Consider the following 24,841-nt stretch of genomic DNA (forward strand, 5'->3'; position numbering starts at 1 on the left):
CGGTGGGGATTAAAGGATGACGTAAAAGATCTTTTATTGACTATGCCAAAGGTTCACACACTAAGCGAGTTCATTTCTCAAGCAATAGAATGTGATAATCGACTATTTGCGAGGAGACAAGAAGGGCGTCTTGGGGCACCATCGTGACCCCAAACAGAAGTGACACATAATGGCTACACACCTCAACAGGGCCATGAATTAAGCATTGAGCCCCTGCAAATTGATTCAGCATGGTTTCAACCTCTCTCAGCCCAGGAGAAGCAAAGGCGACGCATTAATGGCTTATATATGTAGTGTGGAGAGCAGGGGCACATAGTTCAACAGTGTCCAAGGAAGAGAAGGATGAAGGTTCATGGTGCAATGGCCTCAACGTGTTCGGAAAACATGGACGTCCAACCCCAATAGAGACCGACCGGTTGGACAAAAGACGAGCAAAAAAAGGTTTCTTTTTTCCCGCTGATTCCACTTCAAGTTTTATGCTACCAGTCAAGATCCATATGCCGTGTAGGCACATGGATTGTGAAGCATTACTAGATTTAGGCGCAACAGCGTGCTTCATGGACATAATTTGCAAAAGAACAAGGCATATCACTTGCGGAGAAGTCTATCTAGCAGCTGTAGAAGTCATTGATGGTCGTCCCCTCGCTTCAGGGGATGTCATGTATGAAACTCGCCCCATAGAAGTAACATTGCAGGAGCATGTTTCAAGAATAGCGTTCAATATTATACAAAGCCCAAGCAGTCCAATTATTATTGGGCTACCGTGGCTTGAATTACATAATCCTGACATCGATTGGAGGGCTCGGAGAATTGAACCACGAAAAGTCCAAAAGAAGAAGGGAGGCATAATAGGCCTATATATCTTGGAGCCAAGGTCTTCATGCGTGCAGCCAAAAAGTATCCAGCTTTCCTGATATTTGCAACACCAACCGACAAGTCGACAACAAAAATCATGGAGGCATTGCCACGTCAATATCAAGATTACAATGATGTTTTTGAGAAGAAGAATGCAGACCTCTTAGCGGAGCACCGACCCTATGATTGTGTTATAGAGCTTCAGGAGGGAACCCAACCCCCTTTTGGCCCAATATACAAGCTATCTCAAGATGAATTGGTAGAATTACGGAAAAATATTGATGAGAATCTTGCTAAGGGGTTCATACGGCATTCAAAGTCCCCAGTAGGAGCTCCAATACTCTTTGTAAAAAAGAAGGACGGAACTCTCCGGATGTGCGTGGATTATAGGGGCCTAAACAAGATCACCGTCAAGAATCGCTATCCCCTTCCCTTGATCCCAGAGCTTCTTGAGCGCCTTGACAAGGCAAGAATATTTACAAAAATAGATCTTCGTGGTGCTTACAATCTAGGCAGAATCAAAGAAGGTGATGAATGGAAGACAGCCTTTCGGACAAGGTATGGCCACTTTGAATATACTGTCATGTCATTTGGTCTCACAAATGCTCTAGCTGTTTTTCAACATTTAATGAACGATATCTTTTGGGAGTATTTGGATTATTTTGTGGTAATATATTTGGATGATATCTTGATATTTTCCAAGGATCAAGAAGAGCAAGAGCACCATGTACGATTAGTACTTGAAAAGCTTCGTGCATCAGGGTTATATGCAAAGTTGGAGAAGTGCTCTTTTCATCAATCTAAGGTGGAATTTCTTGGTTATGTAATTTCTGAAAAGGGAATCTCCATGGATCCAAACAAGGTTCAAACCATCCTTGATTGGGAGACACCCACCTCGGTAAGAGATGTTCAATGTTTCCTTGGATTTGCAAATTTTTATCGTATCTTTATACAGGGATACTCCAAGGTGGTTACAACACTCACAAGGTTGACAGGCCATAATAAGTTTGTCTGGGACTCAGAGGCCGCGAAAGCATTTCAGACTCTGCACCATTCTAATTCACGTAGATCCTACAAAGCCTTTCATCCTAGAAACAGACGCTTCAGATTTTGCCCTTGGCTCTATTCTATCCCAAGTAGGAGAAGATGGTCGAGTACATCCAGTGGCTTTTCATTCCCGCAAGTTCTCAGCTGCAGAAATCAATTATGAAATCCATGACAAAGAGCTCTTAGCAATGATCGACTCCTTCGACACTTGGCGTCACCTACTTGAAGGAGCTCCCCATAAGATCACTGTCTATACAGATCACAAGAATTTGGAATACTTCATGACATCCCGCGTCTTGAATCGTCACCAAGCTAGGTGGAGTGGTATCCTATCAAGGTTTGATTTTCTTATCTCTTATAGACCTGGCCGTCAACAAGCTAAGCCAGATGCCTTATCAAGAAGATCCTACCTTGCACCTAGAGAAGGCGACGCAGCATTTGATCAACAAGAGTCAGTGATTTTGAAACCTGAGCAGCTTAAGCTAAACGCCACCATGAGCCAAGCTCCTGAAGATTCTACTTTTCTTTCTAAGGTAAAGACGCAAATTGCCAAAGACCCACTTGCTCAGAATATTAGACAACAACTACAAGGACAAGAGGTTAATGAGGACTTTCAAGAAATTGATGGACTAATTTACTATAAGGGTCTTCTCTATATTCCACCAGGACCAACAAGCTTGGAGGTACTTCAGCAACGGCATGATCTTCCATCAGCAGGGCATTTTGGGTTAATAAGACAATTGAGCTTCTCTCCCGTGACTGTTGGTGGCCTCAAATGTGGAAGCTTGTCAAGGAGTATGTAGGCACTTGTGACACTTGCAATAGATCAAAGGCCCCTCGTCATCGTCCTCATGGGTTACTCCATCCCTTGCCCATTCCAACCAAACCATGGTCATCCATCTCCATGGATTCCATTGTAGAGCTCCCCTTGTCACAAGAATTTGACTCCATTTTAGTAGTCGTGGATCGGTTTACAAAAATGACACACTTCATTCCAACTACTAAAACCATCACCAGCGAAGGTACGGCCAAACTCTTTCTACAACATATCTATCGTTATCACGGATTACCAGATGACATAGTTTCTGATCGAGGCCCACAATTCATCTCTAGCTTTTGGAAAAGCTTATTCAAGCTACTCGGAGTACAAATCAACCTCTCCTCAGCCAATCACCCACAAAGTGGACAAACAGAGAGAGTAAATCAAGTTTTGGAACAGTATCTCCGCTGTACTATCAATTATCACCAGGATAATTGGTCGAGCTCCTACCGCTAGCAGAATTCTCCTATAATAACAGTTTTCACGCCTCCACCGGTCACACTCAATTCTTTGTTAATTATGGTCAACATCCCAAACAGGATATCCATAGACACTATCAAGTCAAGAATCCAGTTGCTATTCATCTTACACAACAATTATCTGCAATTCACAAAGAACTTACAATTCATTACAAAGAAGCTCAATCCAAGTATAAGGAAAGTGCAGATCTCCATCGCATGCAGCATCCAAAATACAAAGAAGGGGATAAAGTGTGGCTCCTCCGACATGATCTGCGTTCATCTCGTCCCTGTCAAAAGCTTGATTATCGAAGGCTTGGCCCGTTTTAAATTATCCGTCAAGTCAATCTAGTCACCTATCGACTCCGATTGCCCTCGTCTATGAAAATCCATCCGGTCTTTCATGTCTCAGTCCTAGAACCTTGTCACACATCTAAGATCCCAGGAAGAGCCCTCCTCCGGTTGAGATTCAAGGACATGACGAATATGAAGTCGAGAAAGTCCTAGATTCTCGAGTTTCGTGTGGCAGGTTACAGTACTTGGTGCATTGGAAAGACTATGATGTTAGTGAACGAACCTGGGAACTAGCACACAATCTACAGCATGCATCTCTCAAAGTCCAAGAGTTCCATCAACAACATCCATGGAAGCCCAACTCAAGGAACACCACTGCTCCTCGTGGAACTCGTCGCTAGAGGAGGGGGTAATGTCATGGATGCTTGAGAGTCAGTTGCTGCCTGCATCATCGCCTACATCATCGCTAGAAGGCTCTAGAAGATTCTAGAAGTTCTAAAAGTATCAAGGAGATTCTAGAAGCATGGAGAAGATTCCGGAAGAATCTAGAAGTTTCTGGAAAACTCTAGAAAGTTGAAGAAGGATCAAGAAGTTTCCAGAAGCTTGGAGAAGATTCCGGAAGAATCTAGAAGTTTCTGGAAAGCTCTAGGAAGTTGAAGAAGGATCCAGAAGGTTCGAGAAGAACTAGAAGGATCAAGAAGGTTCTAGAAGATTCTAACCTCCTCAAGAAGAACCTAGAAAGTCCTAACCTCCTCAAGTAACCTCCTCAAGCACTAGTATAAATAGGGGTCTTGGGCCACAAGCCCCTCAGTTTTGCCAACACCAGTTGTGAGCCTCCTATGAGGAAATCCCTCTTCTAGTTCTTATGTTCAAGTCTTGTGCTTGCAATCAAGCCTTGTCTTGTACTCAATTCATGTAATCCAAGTCTTGTATCTAGCTCTCTTAATAAAGTATTAAGTCTTGTAATCAATATTAAGCTTATCATCAAATCCAAGTTCTTGTACATTGTGAGCGCCTCCTCTTGCTCTCTTCTAGCTCTATACGCACTCATAACAGAGAGTACAAATCATTCATATTCAATTTTGGGAATTCCATTTCATAAAGTCATACAACAGAATACTCTCAGCCCAATAGTATCTCTGAAACCCAAAGGGATATTAGTGACTCTATTCAATCCAGGTAATCTGTAACAAAGGAGCGGAGTGACTCCTCTTGTGCAATTCCTCTACACTAGATTCGGCCCTGCTGATCTGCAGGATCTCTTGAAGTAGATGTAGCTAAACCGAATGCTTCAAGTATAAGTTCCAAAATATGAGGAGTATCTGCTAGGTCCTCCTCCATCCACTTCGCATCTAATGCCGCTTAGTTCTTGAATTTAACTAAGAACGCTGAATCACTTTACCTTTCACTTTTCTTTCCTTGTGTGCCAAAATCTATTCAAGAACGAGTATCTCCTCGCTCTCTTCCACTTTGGGTTGCTCATCTGGCTCCCTATCAACTGACACCTCACCTTTAAAAGGTTTTAAGAGACTCACATGGAATGCATTGTGAATCTTCCAAGAATGTGGTAGCTTGAGTCGAAAGGAGACATCATTTATTTTTTCTTTAATCTGGAAAGGGCCATAATACGTCATTCTAAGCTTTGGAAAAGGCCGCTCCTTTCCCTTTCGTTTCCGTAGGCGTGCCTTTGCAAAACGTAAGAGCACCCAATCGTCTTCCTTCAGTTTCAAGTCTCGTCGATGTTGATCTGCTGCCTTCTTGTGTCGTACTTGAGATTTCTATATAGCCTGGTGGACCTTGGCAAAAACAGTGTGCAAGTCCCTCGTGTATTGGTCGGCTTCAAAAATCTTGTTTTTAGTGTTGAGAAAGGGTGGAACCTTTTGAGCACCTTCAATTATCTCAAATGGCGCCTTCCCCGTTGAAGGGTGAACCGTTTTATTGTAGGCGAATTCCACCAAAGGCAAAGAAAATTCCCATTGAGTCTTTTGATGAGAGATGTAAGACTTCAATAAATCTAGAACAATTGAATTTGCGATCTCTGATTGCCCATTTGTTTGCGGGTGGAATGATAACGAGAACTGCAACCGCGTACCAATGTTCTTCCAAATAGCCCTCCAAAACAAACTCGTGAATCAGGGATCTCTGTCGAAGATTATTGTCTCAGGCATGCCATGTGATTGAAATATTTGTGCAATGAACAATCTCGCTAAATGGTCCGGCTTGACTGTTTTCTACACTGGAATGAAGTGAGCTTGCTTGCTAAATCTGTCAATGACAGTCCAAATGCCATCGTGCCCACTCTATGTCTTCGGGAGATCAAAGATGAAATCCATTGCAATACTTTCCCAGGGGCAGGTGGGAATGGGTAAAGGCTGTAGTAATCCTTGTGCCTTATGCCTGTCAAACTTCACCTTCTGGCATACTAAACAACTATGAACAAAGTCGTCCACATCTTTCTTGAGTCTCCGCCAAAAGAAATAACGCTTCACCCCCTTCAAGGGGGTCTTGATGCCGCGGTGACCCGTAAATGGTGGACAGTGGCACTCTGTCAAAACCTCCTCCCTCAAAGGCTGTGTAACACACAACATTGTTTTCTTCATCAAGTAGCCATCCCGTATGGAATATCCTGGCACTATCTTCCCATTCTGTATCCTAGTAAAAACATCGGTAAAATCTGAATCAGTGGTGTACCGGTCAACCATATCCTCGAAGCTTCTGGGATGTATCGCAGAAATAGCCAAAATGAGGGGCTTGTGAGACAATGCATATGCCACTAAGTTTTTCTGTCCCTGAACATGGACAATCTGGAAGTGAAACCGTGACAAGATGTTAGCATACAGCATATGCTTTTCCGAAAGCTTCTTCTGTGACATGAAGTAGCGTAGACTGTGATGATCAGTAAAGACCGTGAAATCAGCTCCGAGTAGATAATGTCGCCACTGTGTAAGAGCATGTATCATTGCCAATAGCTCTTTCTCATAAATTTGCGCTACCAATTCTGGCCTTGAAAACATTTTGCTTTCATATGCAATCACATGGCCTTCTTGCATCAAGACCGCTCCCAGACTATGACCACAAGCGTCAGAATAAATTTCGAATGGCTTTTGCAAATCTTGCAAAGCCAACACTGTCCAGTAGTCAATTTTTCCTAAGTGTCTGAAAAGCAGTCACCTCTGACGGTTCCCATGAGAAAGGGACTCCTTTCTGGGTCAATAAGTGCAAAGGCGAAGCTATTTCTGCAAACTTCTGAATGAACCGCCGATAGTAAGAACACAAGCCCAAAAAGCTTCTAATTTCATGAACATTCTTCAAGTCAGGCCAATCACAAATTGTCTCAATTTTGGTCGGGTTCATTTGTACTCCTTGCCCTTTCTATCCTCCTTGCTTGAGTCGGAAGAGGAAGAGCTAGAAGAACTGTCAAAAGAAGAGGAAGAAGAATTGGGTAGTCCTTCGAAACACGCATGCTTCTTCTGTTTTCGTACAGATGCAAAAGAAGATTGACGGCCCAAGTAACCGGGGTAGTCAATCCCCTTATTGCGCTTCTTCAATTGCGTCTTGGATGGTTTCTTCGATGGCTTCTTCGTGTCCAGAGTCTGATTGATTTGGGTTTGGACCACATCAGGGAGTTCTTCTTCAGTGAACATCCTTGGAGTAGGAGGTTTTTGATTGCCGGTTTGATTGGTGTTTCGATGGCTTTCTGCCATTGGGTATGCACTTCAGCAATTGACTGCTGGGTCAAAAATTTTGCATACTAGGGATCCTTGGCAAACTGAAGCATCTGCTTTGCGCACTCGTCAACCTGCTGTGGACGTTGCATCTCTATGAGTTCATACTGTGTGGGCCGGGGTGGCCCGTACTCATTCTTTGCTGGGTCGCTTGAATTTTCTGTGCTTCGTCCCACCTAAACAGTGGCAGAAGGGGTCGACTGATTCTTTCGGAATCCATAGGTGCCGTGAGAAGAAGGATCGGATTTACCAGTAGAAGAGAAATCGACCGTGCTCTGATACCATTGTAACAAACTTGGACACCCCAAGTCTAGATTTTGTCGTGACACAGTAGAGATTTGTAGCGGAAATAATGTGTCGTGCCCTCTATAGTGGGTGCTCCTCAGTGCACTGTGCGTGAAATCTCACTCCATAGAATGAAACACAGAAGACGAAGAACAACATAGCAAGAATAACAGAGCAACAACAACAGTATGACTTGGCAGATCATGAACAGCACGAACATCGACAAACTCAAAGAAACCGATACAGACTTTGGCATGGCAGTACACTCAGCTCCAGCCCAAATCTCATAGGTACAGTGGGGGTGTTGAGGCTGAACTGTGCGGGGATGGTGCAGACGTGCTGTGTACAACTCTGATGAGAGACTCTAGATGACGGACCACACAAAAGTAGATAATGATGCGTACCGACGACTGAAACCAACCACTCATATGTATCTCCTAAGAGCCACCAACAGTTGGCAGATATCCCAATCCAGCTAAGCCTATCTCCTAACTGAGGTGGTGGTGATCTGGCCACGGTGTCCACTGGACCACCATCCATAACACTTGCCACGTGTCACTGCCCAGTTGAGAGTCCGCCTAGTGTGAACTCAAGCCCAACTGCAACTAACTGCTTGTCCCATGCCAGTGACAGTGTAGCCCTGCTACAAGATTTACTTAAAATTCTTCACAATTAAAGAGTCGACACGGCCCGGCGTAGTTCCGTGCCAAGAGAGATTGGCCCCAAAGACTGGCGCCCCTTTCGGTATTTTTTTTTATATTGATCTTTGAGCAAAGTAAAACTCCTGCGGGTCCTCGCTCTCAGACTTTGCGTCTAGATGCTCTGAGAAGTGAGGCCCTTGGGACTTACTTATTGCTACAAGGGATGCCAAAAGCAGAGCCCCAAAAAAGTAAACTCAAAAGCAACTTGATCCAAAAGCTGATTAGCAGCACAAAAAGCGGAATTTCCGTATGATGCCGCCACGTCAGCAATCAACGCGTTTTATGGCTGTCCGTATACCCTGCCACGTCAGCAGGGTGAATCGTGGGCGTCCGTACAGTAGCCACGTCAGCAACTCTTTACGCAAAAATATTAATGCTAGGTGTCCCTTTGGCCCTTTGGCAGCTGTCCATAAGTTTGGAAATGCCATGTCATTAGTTTGACAGCCTCTGCTGGTACTCCTCTAAATTTGCTAGCCTCAATCTCTAATTGATGTGATGATGTGCGCATGTGTGTGATGATGTGCGCATGTGTCCAGTAACACATCATAATTTATGGGATAGATGAGTGTCCATGTAGGCTGATCTGGTCACAAAACCATCCTCTGTAAGCTCAAGGAGATGCTCTCTGTAGAAAGCCATCTTCGTGCCAAGCACACACACAGGTTGTATCCATGTCCTCCTAGTGTCTAACTGAATCAAGTCCTGTCTGATGAGCTGAGTGGTCTCGGTCCGTGTGAGAGACAAGGAGGGTGCGTCAAGTGAATACTGGAAAGGGGGTAATCTATCCATGTCAAAACCATGCAGCTTGAACCAAGCTGTCATCTGTGCATACCAACAAGAGGTGTCTCCCTGTGAGACAAGCTACCGAGGGGGAGATCGCAGATACTGTGTATGAAAGAAACGTATCTGGTAAGTGCCTCGATGACCAGTGGGGGAGCAACGAGCTCTACATGGATAATCTCATGCAGTACAGAGGCCTTGGCCCTAATCATCCGAGAAATCATAGAGACCAGAGGTCTCTCCATGCACTTCCATCTATCAGTAATGCCAGCCTGGCTATGGCGGTCCACTGATGGCCCCCATATCTGCACCCCATAAAGCATAGCTGATGTGACCAAAGTGTCGAAAAGCCATAGTTTCGTTCGAGGTTCCTGAAATTGAACCTGCGAACACATCCTCTTCATCTTCCCTAAAGCCTTGTATGCTCTCGTTAGCATGGTCTCTGCTGCTCTCCTCAAAGAAAACACTGGGCCACTAAAGACCACACCAAGGTAAGTGCATGCATCTGTACTCCACCGTCTCCTGACCATATGCAAAGGTAGGTGCAGATCGCCTGACCCACTGTGGTGTGGTGTGGTGTGGTGTTGAACACCATACCTTGGTCTTGCCAAGGTTCACCGATACTAGCAAATGTGTGTAATGTATCCAAATGTCGCTGCATCCCCTATGGTGAATTTGAGATCAACACAATATCATCTGCATATAGTAGCAATGAGATCCAAGTCCCTGCTAACTGTGCTCCTCTGTCGCCTCTCCTCTCAATGTAATTTGAAACCTCATCCACATACATACCAAATAAAGTAAGGGAGAGTGGACAACCCTGTTTCACCCCAATAGTGGAGTGAAAAAGCTCAGACACCCCCTCGGGAGTGCGGACCTGATCCACAACTGTCCTGTACGGGGCCATGATCCCCTAAATCAGCTCTGTGGGTACACCCATCTCCTATAACCTACGCATCAGTTGAGCTCTAGGGACTGTTTCAAATGCTTTGCGGAAATCCACAAAAGTACAGTAAATCCTCCTACAATGTGATCTGTCCACTGCCCTCCTCAATAATAGCTCTGAGTGTCAATATGTGATCAAGAGTAGAAAAACCTCTCTTGAAACCTGCCCGTCATGATGCTCGTATGCCTGCTCTCTCTACCCATCTACTCAATTGCTGCTCGAGAGAGAGTGAGACTCTAAAACAACCAAAAAATACAAGAAACTCTAAAAAACAGCAAGAAACAATTGTGAAACCCTAAAAAACAAAGAAAATCAGCTTCAAAACGGCAAAACCCTAAATAATAGCAAAAAACAGTTTCGGACACCTAAAAAATAGCGAGAAACAATGACAAAACCCTAAAAAATAGCAAGAACACAAAACCCTAAAAAACAGTTTCGATACTCTAAAAACAGCCAAAAAGCAATTTCAAAAATCTAAAAATAGCAAAAAAGTGGTAACGAAACCCTAAAAACAGTGAGAGAGAGAGAGAGAGACAGAAAGATGAAATATTAAATGAAACGTCTTCAAAAGGCCAAAATGACCTAAGAGACCAAACTAATACAATCCTGGTGGATCTAATACAATGTCTGGGTACAAAATAAAATAAAAGCTAAAATGAACATCAATGTCCGAGGATGTTTGGCATTGGGCGTTGTCCAAGGATGTAGTGCATCAGGCGCTGAAGAGCATCGTGTCAATGTCTGCCTCTATAAATAGTGTACTGGACGTCTCCCATGTCGTGCTAGAATCTGATGGAGCCTCTGTCGATGTACTGGTGGTTCTCATAGATGTGGGCGTCTAGCTCTCCCAAGCTCAATGGCTTCGCCAGTCAATATACCTCTGGTATAAGTGGACTTTGAAGTCTGCTGCGAAGCTTGCTCATCTAATTGTCGAGTCTTTGCTCTAGAGAAGTCCGCGATCTCCCTCTGTGAATGTCTCCCACTGAAGAGAGAGAGAGAGAGAGAGAGAGAGAGAGAGAGAGAGAGAGAGAGAGAGAGAGAGAGAGAGAGAGAGAGAGAGATGAAATGTTATATTAACGTCTTCAAAAGGCCAAAATGACCTATGAGACCAATTTGTTACAAAATAGTGAATCTGATACCATGTCTGGGTACAAAAGAAATAGAACAAAAATACTACTGCTACAAGCTGGAACTGTGGGGATGTGACAGCTGATACAATAGGTACCCAATAAATTGGATGTAACAATGTGTGAAACAATGACAGAAAGGGGGGAGAAATGGTGAGGATCTATCCTCATGTGCACTCTGGGTGTCGAGATAGTATAGCTCGAATCCGTTGCTGTAGTCTCCGTCGATGTTGTGTAGCTCCTCTCCTCAGTCGTGGTCGTCTGGATCTCCGTAGCTCCAGTGCTCGGTCAGTAAGAGTGCCAGTAGTGGTCGAGTGAGTGTGGACTGAGCTCTGCGGTAGTGACTGCTCATCTGGTTGTACCATATCTAGTGAAAAGAAATCTGTAATCTGTCTCTAGGACTGTCTCTTTCTAGCTCTCCCCAGTAAAGTGTCTCTATGTCTGTGTAACTCAAGTAGATATAATCCAAGACATCTCTGGTCCTCATAACTAATAACCCTAGATAAAGGACCAAAACCCTCTTTGCAGAGGCAGTGGAAACGGCCCCGTATCTCATAGTACACTGTGCAGTGACATATGTAATGTAACTCTGTCTGTGGCTCTATCTGGCATAAGCGGCATATCCCGTTGTCTGCTGGTATCCCTCTGAATCTACCAGTCTCAATCTTGAGCTGATGTGAGGATGTGCGTATTTGACCAATGGCACAACGCAAACCATGAGACATACGTGTCTCCATGTAGCTGGGTCGAACCACAAACCCATGTCCTGTGAGGTGGAGACGATTCTCTCTATAGAAAGCCATCTTCTTGCCAACTCGAGGCGGATCTATCCATGTACTCCTGGTGTCCAGGTAGCTAAGGTCATGACGAATGAGTCTAGTAATCTCCACCATTGTAAGAGACAGCGAGGGTGTCTAAAGAGAGTACTGGAAAGGAGGCAGCCTGTCCATGGTGAAGCCATGCGTCTCAAACCATGATGTCATTTGTGCATACCAGCATGAAGTGTCCCCTTGTAGAGCTAACTGTCTGGAAGACTCAAGGGCCAGTCTAGCCATAGTTACCCGGAACGTGGAACGGGAACGGCGACGGGATCCCCGCGGAACGGGAACGGCGCGGAACGGGAGGTATAAAAAACACCCAAATAGTGCATTTTTTAGCTCCTTGTGTTTAAATACAAGGAGTATTAGAGTCCTTTGACTCTAATACTCACAAAAAACTCATTTTGAAGACCTTTCAACCTTACTATGACTAGACGATGAGAGAGAGAGAGAGAGAGAGAGAGAGAGAGAGAGAGAGAGAGAGAGAGAGAGAGAGAGAGAGAGAGAGAGATTTGAGAGATTTGAGAGAGTGGGAGGGAGAGGAAGAGAGCTTGAAGGTCTTAAGCCTTGAACCTCGAGAGAGTGAGTCTTGAGACTCGAGAGGGAGAGATCTTGAGAGTGTGAGAGGGAGAGAGCTTGATCCTTGAGGATTAGCTTGTGGAGAGAAGGGGGAGGGGGGTGCATTTTATGAGTCCTTGAGGCCTTGCACACTTCAAAAAGAAGCCCAAACATTTACTTCAATTTTTTCAATTTTTGCCAAATTTGTTTGTAGCCGTTGGCCGTTCCAGGGGCGTTCCGGAACGTTCCAGAACGGCCGTTCCGGTTTGCACTGGCCACCCGGAACGTCTAGACGTTCCGGGACGTTCCAGAACGTTCGGGAAGGGAGCTGCCACCCGGAACGCCGGAACGGGGGCTAGAGGGCGTTCCCTGGTAACGAGTCTAGCATATCTGTCTCTAGTAGTATCCCATAGGCTGTGCACAAAGGAGAATGATCTGGTAAGCGCCTCAATCTCCATAGGGGGGGCAGCTAGCTCTGCTTGAATGATAGCGTGAGGTATGGAGGCCTTGGCTCTAATCAGTCGAGAGATCATAGATACCAAGGGCCTCTCCATACGTCTCCATACCTGCACCCCATACAACATAGCTGAGGCTACTAAAGTATCCTGGCCTACTGAAGGTCCCCACACCTGCACCCCATACAACATAGCTGAGACTACTAAAGTATCAAAGAGCCATAACTTAGTCCGAGGTTCCTAGAACTGAACTTGCGAACACATCCTCTCCAAGCGTCCCAAGGCGGAGAGAGAGAGAGAGAGAGAGAGAGAGAGAGAGAGAGAGAGAGAGAGAGAGAGAGAGAGAGAGAGAGAGAGAGAGAGAGAGAGAGAGAGAGAGAGAGAGAGAGAGAGAGAGAGAGAGAGAGAGAGAGAGAGAGAGAGAGAGAGAGAGAGAGAGAGAGAGAGAGAGAGAGATGAAATGAAATGAAATGTTATATTAACGTCTTCAAAAGGCCAAAGTGACCTATGAGACTAGAAAGTTACAATGTGGTGGATCTGATACAAAGTCAAAGTAACAAGATGACAAAATGACAAAATAAAATACTATGGAATCCTAGACTGCTGGGTGTGGACTAAGCAGCTAAAACAACTAGCTGGGATAGCTAGATCACAGGAGATCCAGCATCGGTCGCTAGCGGATCTCATCAATCTCCTCCATGGTCAGTAGTCTGACCGGGCGTCGTGCATGTCGAGCCAAAGTGACCCGGATCCTCTGATGCAGGCTCTGTCGATGCTGTGTAGTCCTCTGCAGTCGTGGGCGTCTGGATCTCCCCAGCTTAGTCACTCGGTCGATCAGTATGCCTCTGGTGTAAAGCGACGAGCTCTGCTGTGGTAGTAACTCCTCCGGGTGTCTAGTGGCAGCTCTAAAGAAGTCCGTGATCTGTCTCTGAGACTGGCTAGTCTCTCCTCTCATCAGGCTCTCTCTGTGTGCGCAGCTCCAACAAAAACAAACCCAGGCATCTCTGATCCTCCTACCGCATGACTCTAGAGAATGGTCCAAAGCCCTCTCTGAACAAGCAATGGAAGCGGCCTCGTATCTCGTAGTAGACGGGGCAGTGGCATGTGTAGTGCAACTCTGTCTCAGGCTCGATGTCACACAGGGGGCATGTCCTGGCCTCTGCTGGTACTCCGTTGTATCTCCTAGTCTTGATCCGCAGCTGGTGTGAAGATGTGCGTATCTAGCCAATAGCACATCGTATCCCATGAGACAGGTGAGTGTCCATGTATCTGGGCCTCGTCACAAATATCCTCCGTAAGCTGGAGGAGATGCTCTCTGTAGAAAGCCATCTTCGTGCCTAGCTCCTGTACTGGCTGTATCCATGTCCTCTTGGTGTCTAGCTGAGTCAAGTCCTGGCAAATGAGCCTGGTGATCTCGGAGTGTGTAAGAGTCAGAGAGGGCGCATCCAGTGAGTACTGGAAAGGAGGCAATCTGTCTATGTTGAACCCATGCGCCTGAACCCATGACGTCATCTCCCCATACCAACATGCTGTATCTCCCTGCATGGCTAACTGTCGAGAGAACTCAAGTGCAAGACGTGCATATCTGTCTCTGGGAAGTTCCCACATGTGGTGTATGAAGGAGACAGATCTGGTGAGTGCCTCAACCACCAGTGGGGGGGCAGCTAGCTCTGCTCGTATAATAGCACGTGGTCCCCAAATCTCAGCTCCATAAAGCAATACAGAAGCCACCAAAGTGTCAAAGAGCCAGAGCTTCGTCCGAGGCTCCTGAAACTGAACCTGTGAACACATCCTTTCCAATTTACCCAATGCTGCATGGGCTCTGGTCAATCTAGTCTCTGCTGCCCTCCTCAATGAAAATGCTGGCCCACTAAAAACCACTCCAAGGTAAGTGTAAGCATCTGTATACTCCACCTTCTCCTGGCCGTATGTGAAGGCGGGCGCTGACCTCGTGATCCACTGTGGGGTGGTATTAGATACCATGACCTTGGTTTTACCAAGGTTGATGGACAAACCACTTTCTTGGGCAAACCTATGCAAAGCATCCAGGTGACGTTGCATCCCCTCCGGAGAGTCAGAGATCAAAACAATATCATCAGCATATAACAGTAGTGGAATCCATGTCCCTGCCAGCTGTGCACCTCTATCACCATCTCTCTCAATGTAGTCAGAAACCTCATCTACATCATACCAAATAGAGTAGGAGAGAACGGGCAGCCCTGCTTCACCCCAATAGTGGAGTAAACCGGTGTGGATAGACCCTCTGGGGTGCATACATGCCCCACTACTGACCTGTATAATGCCATGACCCCCCAAATGAGCTCTGTGCGTACTCCCATCTGCTGTAATTTGCGCATCAATCTAGCTCTGGGCACTGTGTCAAATGCTTTGCGGAAATCCACAAAGATGCAATAGATCCGTCTCCCACGCGATCTGCCCTCTTCAATGATGGCTATGAGTGTCAAGATATGGTCAAGAGTAGAAAAACCCCTCTTGAAACCTGCCTGCTCGGCTGCACGTATCCCCTCCCTCTCTGCCCATCTACTCAGCTGCTGCTCAAGAATAGATGCGTACAACCGTGCCAATGTGTCTCCAATCATGATAGTGCGATAGTTCTCAGGCTCCATAGGGTCTCCCGACTTGAAGATAGGTACAATAGTAGATAGGCTCCAAGTATCAGGCAAGCCCTCACACATGGCACGGTTAAACATAACTGCTAGAAGCTCTACTAGTAAATCTCTGGCATGCATGAAATGCTCAACCACTAAGCCATCATGATCATATGCTCTCCCAGTCCTCATCCTGTCAATGGCCTTCCTCACCATCTCAGCGATGAAAAAAGCATGTGTGTGTGGGCATGGATCGGGGGGGTTGCTCAGGAACTGTGTACAAAGATGATGCATACTGGCCCCAAGCCTCTGTAGAAGTGATGGTCGGGGGGGGGGGCGCTCATGAAAGAGTCTCCACACCTCACGTGAGTCCTGACTCAAGAATAGCTGGTATAGATCCTGCTCTAGGCGAGCCAAAAATGCCCTCTTCTTCCGCCGCACTAGGCGTCGGAAGTCAATCTGTGACTGCCTATGAGTGATGTCCCCCAAAAGCACCTCCCTCTGAAGTCCAGCTCTAGTGTCTTGGCATTCCTCATCATACCAATTGTTCAGGGACATGCTCCCAGAACGGCGTCTCTGCTCAGGCTGGGTATGTGGGTATGCCTATGCTGCTGCATCATGTAGTGTCTGTGTCAGTATAGTAGTAAGCTCCTCCAGAGGTCACCCTGGCTCCTCTGTGCACAGGCGTCTGTAGATTCCATCTATGTATACAGAGTCCGTCTCCCGCATGAAGGTGTAGCGAGTAGGGGCTGCTGCCCGTAGCCTGTGTGCTACACTAAACTGAAAAGAAATGGTCAGCGATACAAGAGCATGATTGTCACAAAAATACGGAAGCGTAAACTGACGTTTAATTGCACTTCAAATACTCAAGAGAATTAGAGGGAGCGAGAAAACTTGACACTTCATTGGGGACCAGAAGATGGGCTGGTCCCCCCCCATAAAGAGAATATCTTTATTACTAAGGGAGAATCTTTACAAGCACAGGAACGGGGCATACGCCCGTCCTCTATTCTTTCTTCTGCTCTGTTCTGACTACTGACTGAGAAAGTGTTTCCACTTTCTTACTGCTTAGGGGATTTCCCCTCTTCTGCGAGACTGGTTGGAAGCTCTCGAAAAGAGAGTCCATCTTCCGAAACAGCTCATCGGAAGCTCTCACAGAGGAGAGTCCATCTTCCGTTATGTGTTGCCTTCATGCTCATTCCTTCATGCATAGAACACAAAAGAGAAACAAGCAAAATGCACACGCACATGCTTGCTGTAATTTTCTGCACATAACCTGAAATTCTTACCTGTACGCACCCCTACGCCGAAACAGAGGTCTTCTTCGCGATGGAATCGCGCCAAACTTGATGTAGACTTAGGATAAGGAGAGAGAAGAGGATTTCTATGGCTGATCTGCTGAAAACAGCCCTAATCGAGGTGATTAGGGGCTGAAAACAGAGAATTACAGCAGCCGCACTCTGCTAAGAGAGCGTCTACGGCAGCTTCTCGCGATGAAACTTCACCAGAAGGTGTCTATGACTGTGAGATCCCTTGTTCTTGACAATGGGAGCACAAGGCTACCACATATGTCGCAAGGGGCTGCTCTCAAGCTTCAATGGAGGGCTCCACCGCGTAGAGCACGCTCACATTAGGGGGGGTAGGTGCACTGCCAGCCCTGAAAATGGGGGAGGGGGGGCTCCTAAATAGCCATCAGAGAGAGGGGGCGCTAGGAAGAGAGGGAGGGTGAGAGTGAGAGTGAGAGAGAGTTAGTTTGCATTGGTAAGTGTGCCACTTGGCACACTTACTTTAAAAACTTAAAAACCATTCAACTTTTGACTTTAAAAACTTCTAGCTCATTAATTAAAAATGTGCAACTAACTAACAACTGCTACCAATGATTCTTTTATGAGAACACCAAAGGTCTGTCGGCGCTATGCCGCACCGGCACTGCACCGCCTTTACCTGTTCACACTTGTCCGGCCGACCGCCCGGGCACGGACCGTTAAATTTAATTTAACGAAACTTACCCTAAGGCTTTATTAGCTTTAGTAGCCTTAGGGTCACTGTTCTAAGGACCCCATCTCATTCATGTGCTTGTACTGATGCGCGTATTTTTCCTGAGCCTAAAATATGAGGCTACTGCTTACCCCTTTCTGAAGACCCGATTTCCCAATCACTAGGGCTTCAGGGTAATTTCTGCTAAGGTCCCTCTGAGGTGTTCTAGCCCGCATTTAGGCTCACCTGAGGCCTTAGAACTGCTAGGTCTATTCTGGTGTGCACACAACTAATTAGATAATTCTTTTCTCGTAAATAAATTAAGTATTTACAAAGTCTGACTTAGTTACATCCCTCTTGGTTCTAAACAGTTGACCTCAACTGTAGAGCGTCAACATAACTGTGCAAGATGTCAGGGTAGTCCTTGAGATCGGACTCAGTCATCCACTTTGCATCTAAAGGAGTGTAATTCTTGAACTTAACTAAATACTTTCGATGTAGACTCCCCGACTTGAGTTGTCTCTCCGAGTGGTGTATTATCTGTTCAGGTTGAAGGATTTCCTCAGTCTCTTCAACTTCTGGAGGATCTTCTTGTACGGGCGCCACTGGAGGAGGTCCAACATATGGTCGGAGGAGACTGACATGAAAAGCATTGTGGATGCGCCAGTTAGAAGGCAAATCCAATCTGAAAGTCACATCATTGACTTTATCTGTAATTTTGAAAGGGCCGTAAAATCTATGGGAAAGTTTGACAACTTTCCCTTTGCCGACCCGCTTTTTCAATCTAGCTTTCTCAAACCGAAGCAGAACATATTGTCCTTTTTCAAGATTGAGATTCCTTCTGTGCTTGTCTGCTTTTCTCTTCTGTTGCTCTTGAGTTCCAACCGTGAGGTCCTGATACTAGAGATGAGGCTTGGTTGTGCCATGACATAGTCCACTGTGCTGGCTCCATGTCTGTGTGGGAAGCATGTGAAGCCTCCCGAAGTAGGAAACCTCTGTAGGCCATTCAAGATGGCCAGTTCATGTGCGGTGCTCATGTCTATCAGGTGTCGCCCATACTGAGTATATTCCGCATCGTGTGATAGTCTGGATAGGCCCGTCTCTACAACATCTAGCTCTCTCAGTATCTCCTCTGAAGTATCATAAAACACTGTCTGGTGATGGGCAATCCTAGCATTGAAGTCCCCTAGAATGATAATGTCACCATCTCTAGAGAACTCCCATATGTCATCATCCAAAATAGAAAAGGGGGACTGTCCTCTGGGTGATGCATAGACCGACGTACTCGGGGGAAAGTAGCAAATAGCAATGTAGAGATGTCTGCCTGTCTCTGCTTTCAATCTCACCCACATGTACCTAGCCCGCTCATCCCTGCGGGCTATATGTATCAATGGTTGCAAATCCTCTCTAAATAACACTGCCACTCCCCCCGAGCCCCGTCCTCTGTGCTCTGAGCGTGTCTCCTGTCTGTAAGCTGGCTCCCATCTGTATCCACTGATGTGAGGCATGGATTGCCCAGGGGCCTGGTGTGTCTCAGAGTAAAAGATGATGTCTCTTCCAGTAAAGCTATCCTCAAAAGCACCCACATCAAGACGCATGGATCCATTATAGTTCCAGGCCGCCACTTTGAGTGTGGTCCCATAATCTCACACCGTCATGTGGAGCGTCGCTCCAGTATTACCACTCTTTCATCTCGGTAGAAGGCAATCTTGCCTTTTCCCCTTGACGCTCTAATCTCCGGCATTACTTCCTGCATATGAGCGATCTGCGAGAGGGTAAGATCATCCCCGAGAAAAATGCCCGTCTCTTTAAGAGTTGGCCTTTTCTTCAAGAAGGACTTCTTCGCTTCCATGGAGGGAAAACGGAGGATGAGTGCCCTTTCTTTTGAGGTTTCCCCACGGCTTCCATTTTTCTTTATGTTGCCCACTCTCCAGGCTCTTGTGTACGTCGGCTCATGAACTCCCATCAAGGCCATGAGTTCTTTTACCTCTTCGTCCACATTGCCTTTGTCTTTAAGACCGCAAATTCTCACATGTAAAGCGCGCACACGTCTTCTTTGCTCCTCCGCTAGTGTCTGATTAATGATAGTGGGTGTGGACGTGGACGTTATCTCCTTGCCTTTTCCTTTCTTGGCCACCTCGATCCATTTCTCGGCTTCATCCGCCTTCTGCTGAGTTTTTTGTAAGAACATTCACCCAAGAAGTTGTCATCTCTTTGTGTTGCTCTTCTCCCTCTTTGATGGTCCGTACTTGCTCCTTGATCGTGTTGATTTCTTCGATTACTGAGGGTTGCAATTCGCCCTCTTCCAATGTGTTGCTTGATCGTGCTTCGGCGAGATCTTTCTTGAGTGACACAATCTCTTTATCCTGAGTCGTCACTCGGTCTTCCAGTGCGTTTATTTTGCTTTCTTGGATCAGGACGTGTCCTTCGAGCATTTTTATTGTGCCCAATAGATTGCGGTTCATCTTGGTAGTAGTCTCCGTCATTTCCTCTTTGCACTTTTGAATGGCATCCTCTAGGGGTTCGGCTTTATCAGTTAGCTTCCTCATGCTTAATCGCCGTCCGGAAAAGAGCCACTAAGCGCACATATGCATCCACACTATGCATACATTGTCTCCTGCATCAAGCATACATCTGCATCAAGCATTCCTTTGCCGAAAAAATCTGCTATCTGGATTTCTGAATTCCCTTGGGTTTTTTAGTTTCTTGAAAAATTCTTGAAAATCCCTGCTGTCTGTCTGCAGATTTTTGAAAAATTTGAAAAATTCTGTCTGTCTGCAGATTTTTTAACTGTATACAGATTCCTGAAAAAATCCTAAAAGTCCTGCAAATCCCTGCTGCTAGAAAATTCAATTCAAAATTCTGTCAGCTGTGCGGGGGCGAGGGTGGGGGTGCTGGCTGCAGAAACTGCAAGTCGCAGCAGAGGGCAGCGTTCGTGGGCGAGTGGGGGCACGCGAGGAGGAGGTATGGCAGGGGAGGGGCAAGAAATGAAATGAAATGAAATGTTATATTAACGTCTTCAAAAGGCCATAGTGACCTATGAGACTAGAAAGTTACAAGGTGGTGGATCTGATACAAAGTCAGAGTAACAAAATAACCTAACAACAGTACAAAACAAAGATATATATTATGGGATTCTAGATTGGTCGATGTGAGCTAAGCCGAAACTAAGCAAAAATGGGCGGCTAGTTGGGATAGCTGAATCACAAAAGATCTAGCATCGGTCGTTGGCGAATCTCATCAATTTCCTCCATGGTTAGTAGTCTGACCGGGCGTCGTGCATGCCTGGCCAGCGTGCTCTGAATCTTTTGACGTAGCCTCCGTCGATGCTGTGTAGTCCTGCGCAGTCGTGGGCGCCTGGATTTCCCTAGTTCAATCGCTCGGTCAATCAGTGTGCCTCTGGTGTGAGATGGGGGGGAGCTCTGCTGTGGGAGTGGCTCTTGCGGCTGTCCCGTGTCTGCTCTGAAGAAGTCTGTAATCTGTCTTTGAGACTGGTTGGCCTCGCCATTCATTAGGCTCTCTCTGTGTCTGCGCAGCTCGAGCAAGAACAAACCCAGGCATCTTTGATCTTCGTATCCCATTACTCTTGAGAGTGGTCCAAAACCCTCTCTGAACAAGCAATGGAAGCGGCCTCATATCTCGTAGTAGACGGGGCAGCGGCATGTATAATGCAGCTCTGTCTCAGGTTCCATGTCACACAAGGGGCATGTCCTGGCCTCTGCTGGTACTCCGCTGTATCTCCCAGTTTCAATCCGCAGCTGGTGAGACGATGTGCGTAACTGGCCAATAGCACATCGTATCCCATGAGACAAGTGGGTATCCATGTATCTGGGTCTCATCACAAAACCATCTTCCGTAAGCTGGAGAAGGTGGTCTCTGTAGAAAGCCATCTTTGTGCCCAGTTCTTGTGCTGGTTGTATCCATGTCCTCCTGGTGTCTAGCTGGGTCAGGTCTTGGCGGATGAGCTTGGTGATCTCCGACTGTGTAAGAATGAGAGATGGTGCATCCAATGAGTACTGGAATGGTGGCAGCCTGTCTATGCTGAACCCATGCGCCTGAAACCATGATGTCATCTCCCCATACCAGCATGTTGTATCTCCTTGTATGGCTAACTGTCGAGAGGACTCAAGTGCTATGCGAGCATATCTGTCTCTGGGAAGTTCCCATGTGAGAGAGAGAGAGAGAGAGAGAGAGAGAGAGAGAGAGAGAGAGAGAGAGAGAGAGAGAGAGAGAGAGAAATGAAATGAAATGTTATATTAACGTCTTCAAAAGGCCACAATGACCTATGAGACCCGAAAGTTACAAAGTGGTGGATCTGATACAAAGTCAGAGTAACAAAATAACCTAACAACAATACAAAACAAAGATATATACTATGGGGTCCTAAGTTGGTCGATGTGAGTCAAGCAAAAAACTAAGCAGAATAATGGGCGGCTTGTTGGGATAGCTGAATCACAAGAGATCTAGCATTGGTCGTTGGCGAATCTCATCAATTTCCTCCATGGTTAGTAGTCTGACCGGGCGTCGTGTATGCCTGGCCAGCGTGCTCTGAATTTTCTGTCATAGCCTTCGTCGATGCTGTGTAGTTCTTCGCAGTCGCAGGCACCTGGATTTCCCCAGTTCAATCGCTCGGTCAATCAGTGTGCCTCTGGTGTGAGACGGGGGGGAGCTCTGCTGTGGGAGTGGCTCTTGCGGCTGTCCCGTGTCTGCTCTGAAGAAGTCTGTGATCCGTCTTTGAGATTGGCTAGCCTCGCCATTCATCAGGCTATCTCTGTGTCTGTGCAGCTCGAGCAAGAACAAACCCAGGCATCTCTGATCTTCGTATCCCATGACTCTTGAGAGTGGTCCAAAACCCTCTCTGAACAAGCAATGGAAGCAACCTCGTATCTCGTAGTAGACGGGGCAGCGGCATGTATAGTGTAGCTCTGTCTCAGGTTCCATGTTACACGAGGGGCATGTCCTGTCCTCTGCTGGTACTCCGCTGTATCTCCCAGTCTCAATCCGCAACTGGTGAGAAGATGTGCGTAACTGGCCAATAGCACATCGTATCCCATGAGACAAGTGGGTATCCATGTATGAGAGAGAGAGAGAGAGAGAGAGAGAGAGAGAGAGAGAGAGAGAGAGAGAGAGAGAGAGAGAGAGAGAGAGAGAGATATGAAATGAAATGTTATATTAAACGTCTTCAAAAGGCCAAAATGACGTATGAGACCAAACTGATACAATCTTCGAGCTTGTTTGGCTGATGTCATGTCATTGTTAGGAAAGTGCCTATGTGGCTTGAGTTTAGACTAGAATAGCAAGCTTATGGAGCCATGGTTTGGTTGTTATTCTCTCTTCATTTGCAATATCTGTTGAGCTAAAACAAGTTGGCGGAACACGGCATAACAATATAGCCTAATCAATGCTTGACTCAGTATTTCTATCTGTCTGGACTACACATTTCAGTGTTGATGCAATCTGATCTTCTTGTGATTTATCTCCGAAGGAAGAAACATAACTTGTTTTAGCATTATTTTTTTGCATTTTTCTTAGAACATGGTTTTTAAAATGAAAAATGGAAGCAGAATTAGTTTTTGTAGTGGTTGCCCATTATTCACATTGACGTGGTGTTTCTCACAAATCTGAATACCAACAACCATATAAAGCTTATTTAAGGGCTCTGCAATTTCTGCAGAGGAGGTAAAGAGGTCTACAGTTTGTGTAGATGAATCCAAGAAGATATTGTGTCTGGAGGAGGATGTAGGCATCAATGAAATCGGTAACCTTCATTGCACAGTTGGAACTGTGACAGCCAAAAAGGCACATATTTCATTTTATTTCTCCAACCTTGAAAGAGTTGCTCATCTTTCACCCTTTACTGGAACTGTATGTTTGGTTAGGCTCTCAACCAGCAAATGTTCTTGATACAGCAGCTCATGTGATGGCCACGTAAGCAGATGCACTGTGGATGCAGCTCTTGAGTAGATTTTGTGGTGTACTTTGGTTGATGGATATTATTGATTTCTCTAGTGTTGGGACCCAGTGGACACCTGCTTCTGCTGCTGCAGCTACTGCCTTGTCACATCATGAAGCAATTGCTCCTCAAGGAATATGTGAAAACTTGGCAAAGAATTTGCATTTTGAAACTGAAGAACTTAATCGAGAGAAAAAGGCTTCAAAGATCAAGGCAAGTCCAAAGCAAGAGAAGAAGATAAGGATCGATCATATGCAAAAGAGACCTTCACGTCCGCAAAGATTTGAAGGTGAGTCAGTTTGTCAGTTTCTGAGAAAGAGTTCAATGTTTAAACTTTATTTTACTTTATGATTTTGTGATACAAGAATTTCAAATACTGGATCTTATCAATGATAGTCACGATAATGCACAACGCAAAAAAGACACACGCTCTGAGAATTATGCAGCCTACGTGCTTGAAGGTATGAACGTAATTCTGTGAAGTTCTTGTTTCTGTAACGTTTTGGATCATTGTAAATTTCATTAAAAGGCTTTCTAGAGGTACATCACCACCACCCTTTGAGCTCACGTCTGACTGGCAACATTATCTCTTGGGATACCTATTTGACCCTAGTACATGGTATGTGAGATTCTCTTAAGTGTACATAACACGTTGCGGGTACACGTGGGTACATGTCCAAGTGGGAGTTCACACAGAATTGGTCATGGTAGAAAGCCCACTCCCAACTTTGAATGCCATTTGACTAAGGGGAGGTCTTTAAACTGGTGTCTCAGTTTATTATGCATTCAGACACTGTAGGGAATTAGTATGGCTTGGCAACTTTTTGTCAGTGCTCTTGACGTCTTTTATGCTTATGTTGTGAATTAGAGGTGTTCATTAAGCCACTTCCTGTTAGTATGCTTCTGGTTACAACAATCATACAAATTCTCAAGGCTTTTTGAATCATCTAAATTATGTATTCGGGTTTTATGACTGTTTAGTTGCCTCCAAAATATTGTACACCTAAAGTAAGTTGATCTTTGTTAGTTTATCAAGCTTAGTATTGCTTGTGATTAGTGTCCTTTGTATTGTAGGTATTGGAAACGTTCCTAACCACACCTTAAAAATTGAGAAAGTTGGTGAAAAAGAGTCGAGGTATAATGAGGCAATCCCAGCTTGTAACTCTAAGCATGGGTGAGTTTTTTCCTGCTCAAGGGACCAAACTTATACCTTTATTGATCACCACGATACATATGTTTGTTGTCTGTTGGACTTGAGGTCTGTACCATGTGGCTGTCTTGTTAACCAAACGCCACTTTTTCATCACCATCTACATGATCTGAAGTACAGAAATTTTAGGATGCAAAAGCCTCCTCAGGCTTTGACGAAACAGAGAAGTAAAGAAGGGAGATGCAAGGTACAGCTTCAAAGGCACTCTGTTTCTACTATGGTA

General features: G+C 45.6%; 1 protein-coding gene and 1 pseudogene across 14 annotated transcripts in view; one reads left to right on the plus strand and one right to left on the minus strand.

Moving 5' to 3' along the window:
* LOC147440783 (uncharacterized) overlaps window positions 1-24,841 on the plus strand; it is a 119,458-nt gene that overhangs the window by 92,202 nt on the left and 2,415 nt on the right. For 6 of the 14 annotated variants that reach the window (XR_015184287.1, XM_086482620.1, XM_086482623.1 and 3 more), the window contains exons 4-9: window positions 23,130-23,213; window positions 23,335-23,383; window positions 23,465-23,697; window positions 23,774-23,869; window positions 24,483-24,582; window positions 24,739-24,838. Coding sequence is in view for 13 of the 14 variants with exons in the window: in XM_086482620.1 (XP_086338746.1) it covers window positions 23,130-23,213; window positions 23,335-23,383; window positions 23,465-23,697; window positions 23,774-23,869; window positions 24,483-24,582; window positions 24,739-24,838 (662 nt within the window). In the remaining variant the exon portion in view is untranslated. The remainder of the gene's footprint in view (window positions 1-23,129; window positions 23,214-23,334; window positions 23,384-23,464; window positions 23,698-23,773; window positions 23,870-24,482; window positions 24,583-24,738; window positions 24,839-24,841) is intronic. The other 8 variants (XM_086482617.1, XM_086482615.1, XM_086482618.1 and 5 more) reach the window with 8 other exon arrangements.
* Window positions 10,809-12,249, minus strand: LOC147440784 (uncharacterized; annotated as a pseudogene).

This window comes from Adiantum capillus-veneris, chromosome 15 (genome assembly GCF_014529385.1).
Source record: "Adiantum capillus-veneris isolate H3 chromosome 15, ASM1452938v2, whole genome shotgun sequence".
NCBI classification, from domain to species: Eukaryota; Viridiplantae; Streptophyta; class Polypodiopsida; order Polypodiales; family Pteridaceae; genus Adiantum; species Adiantum capillus-veneris.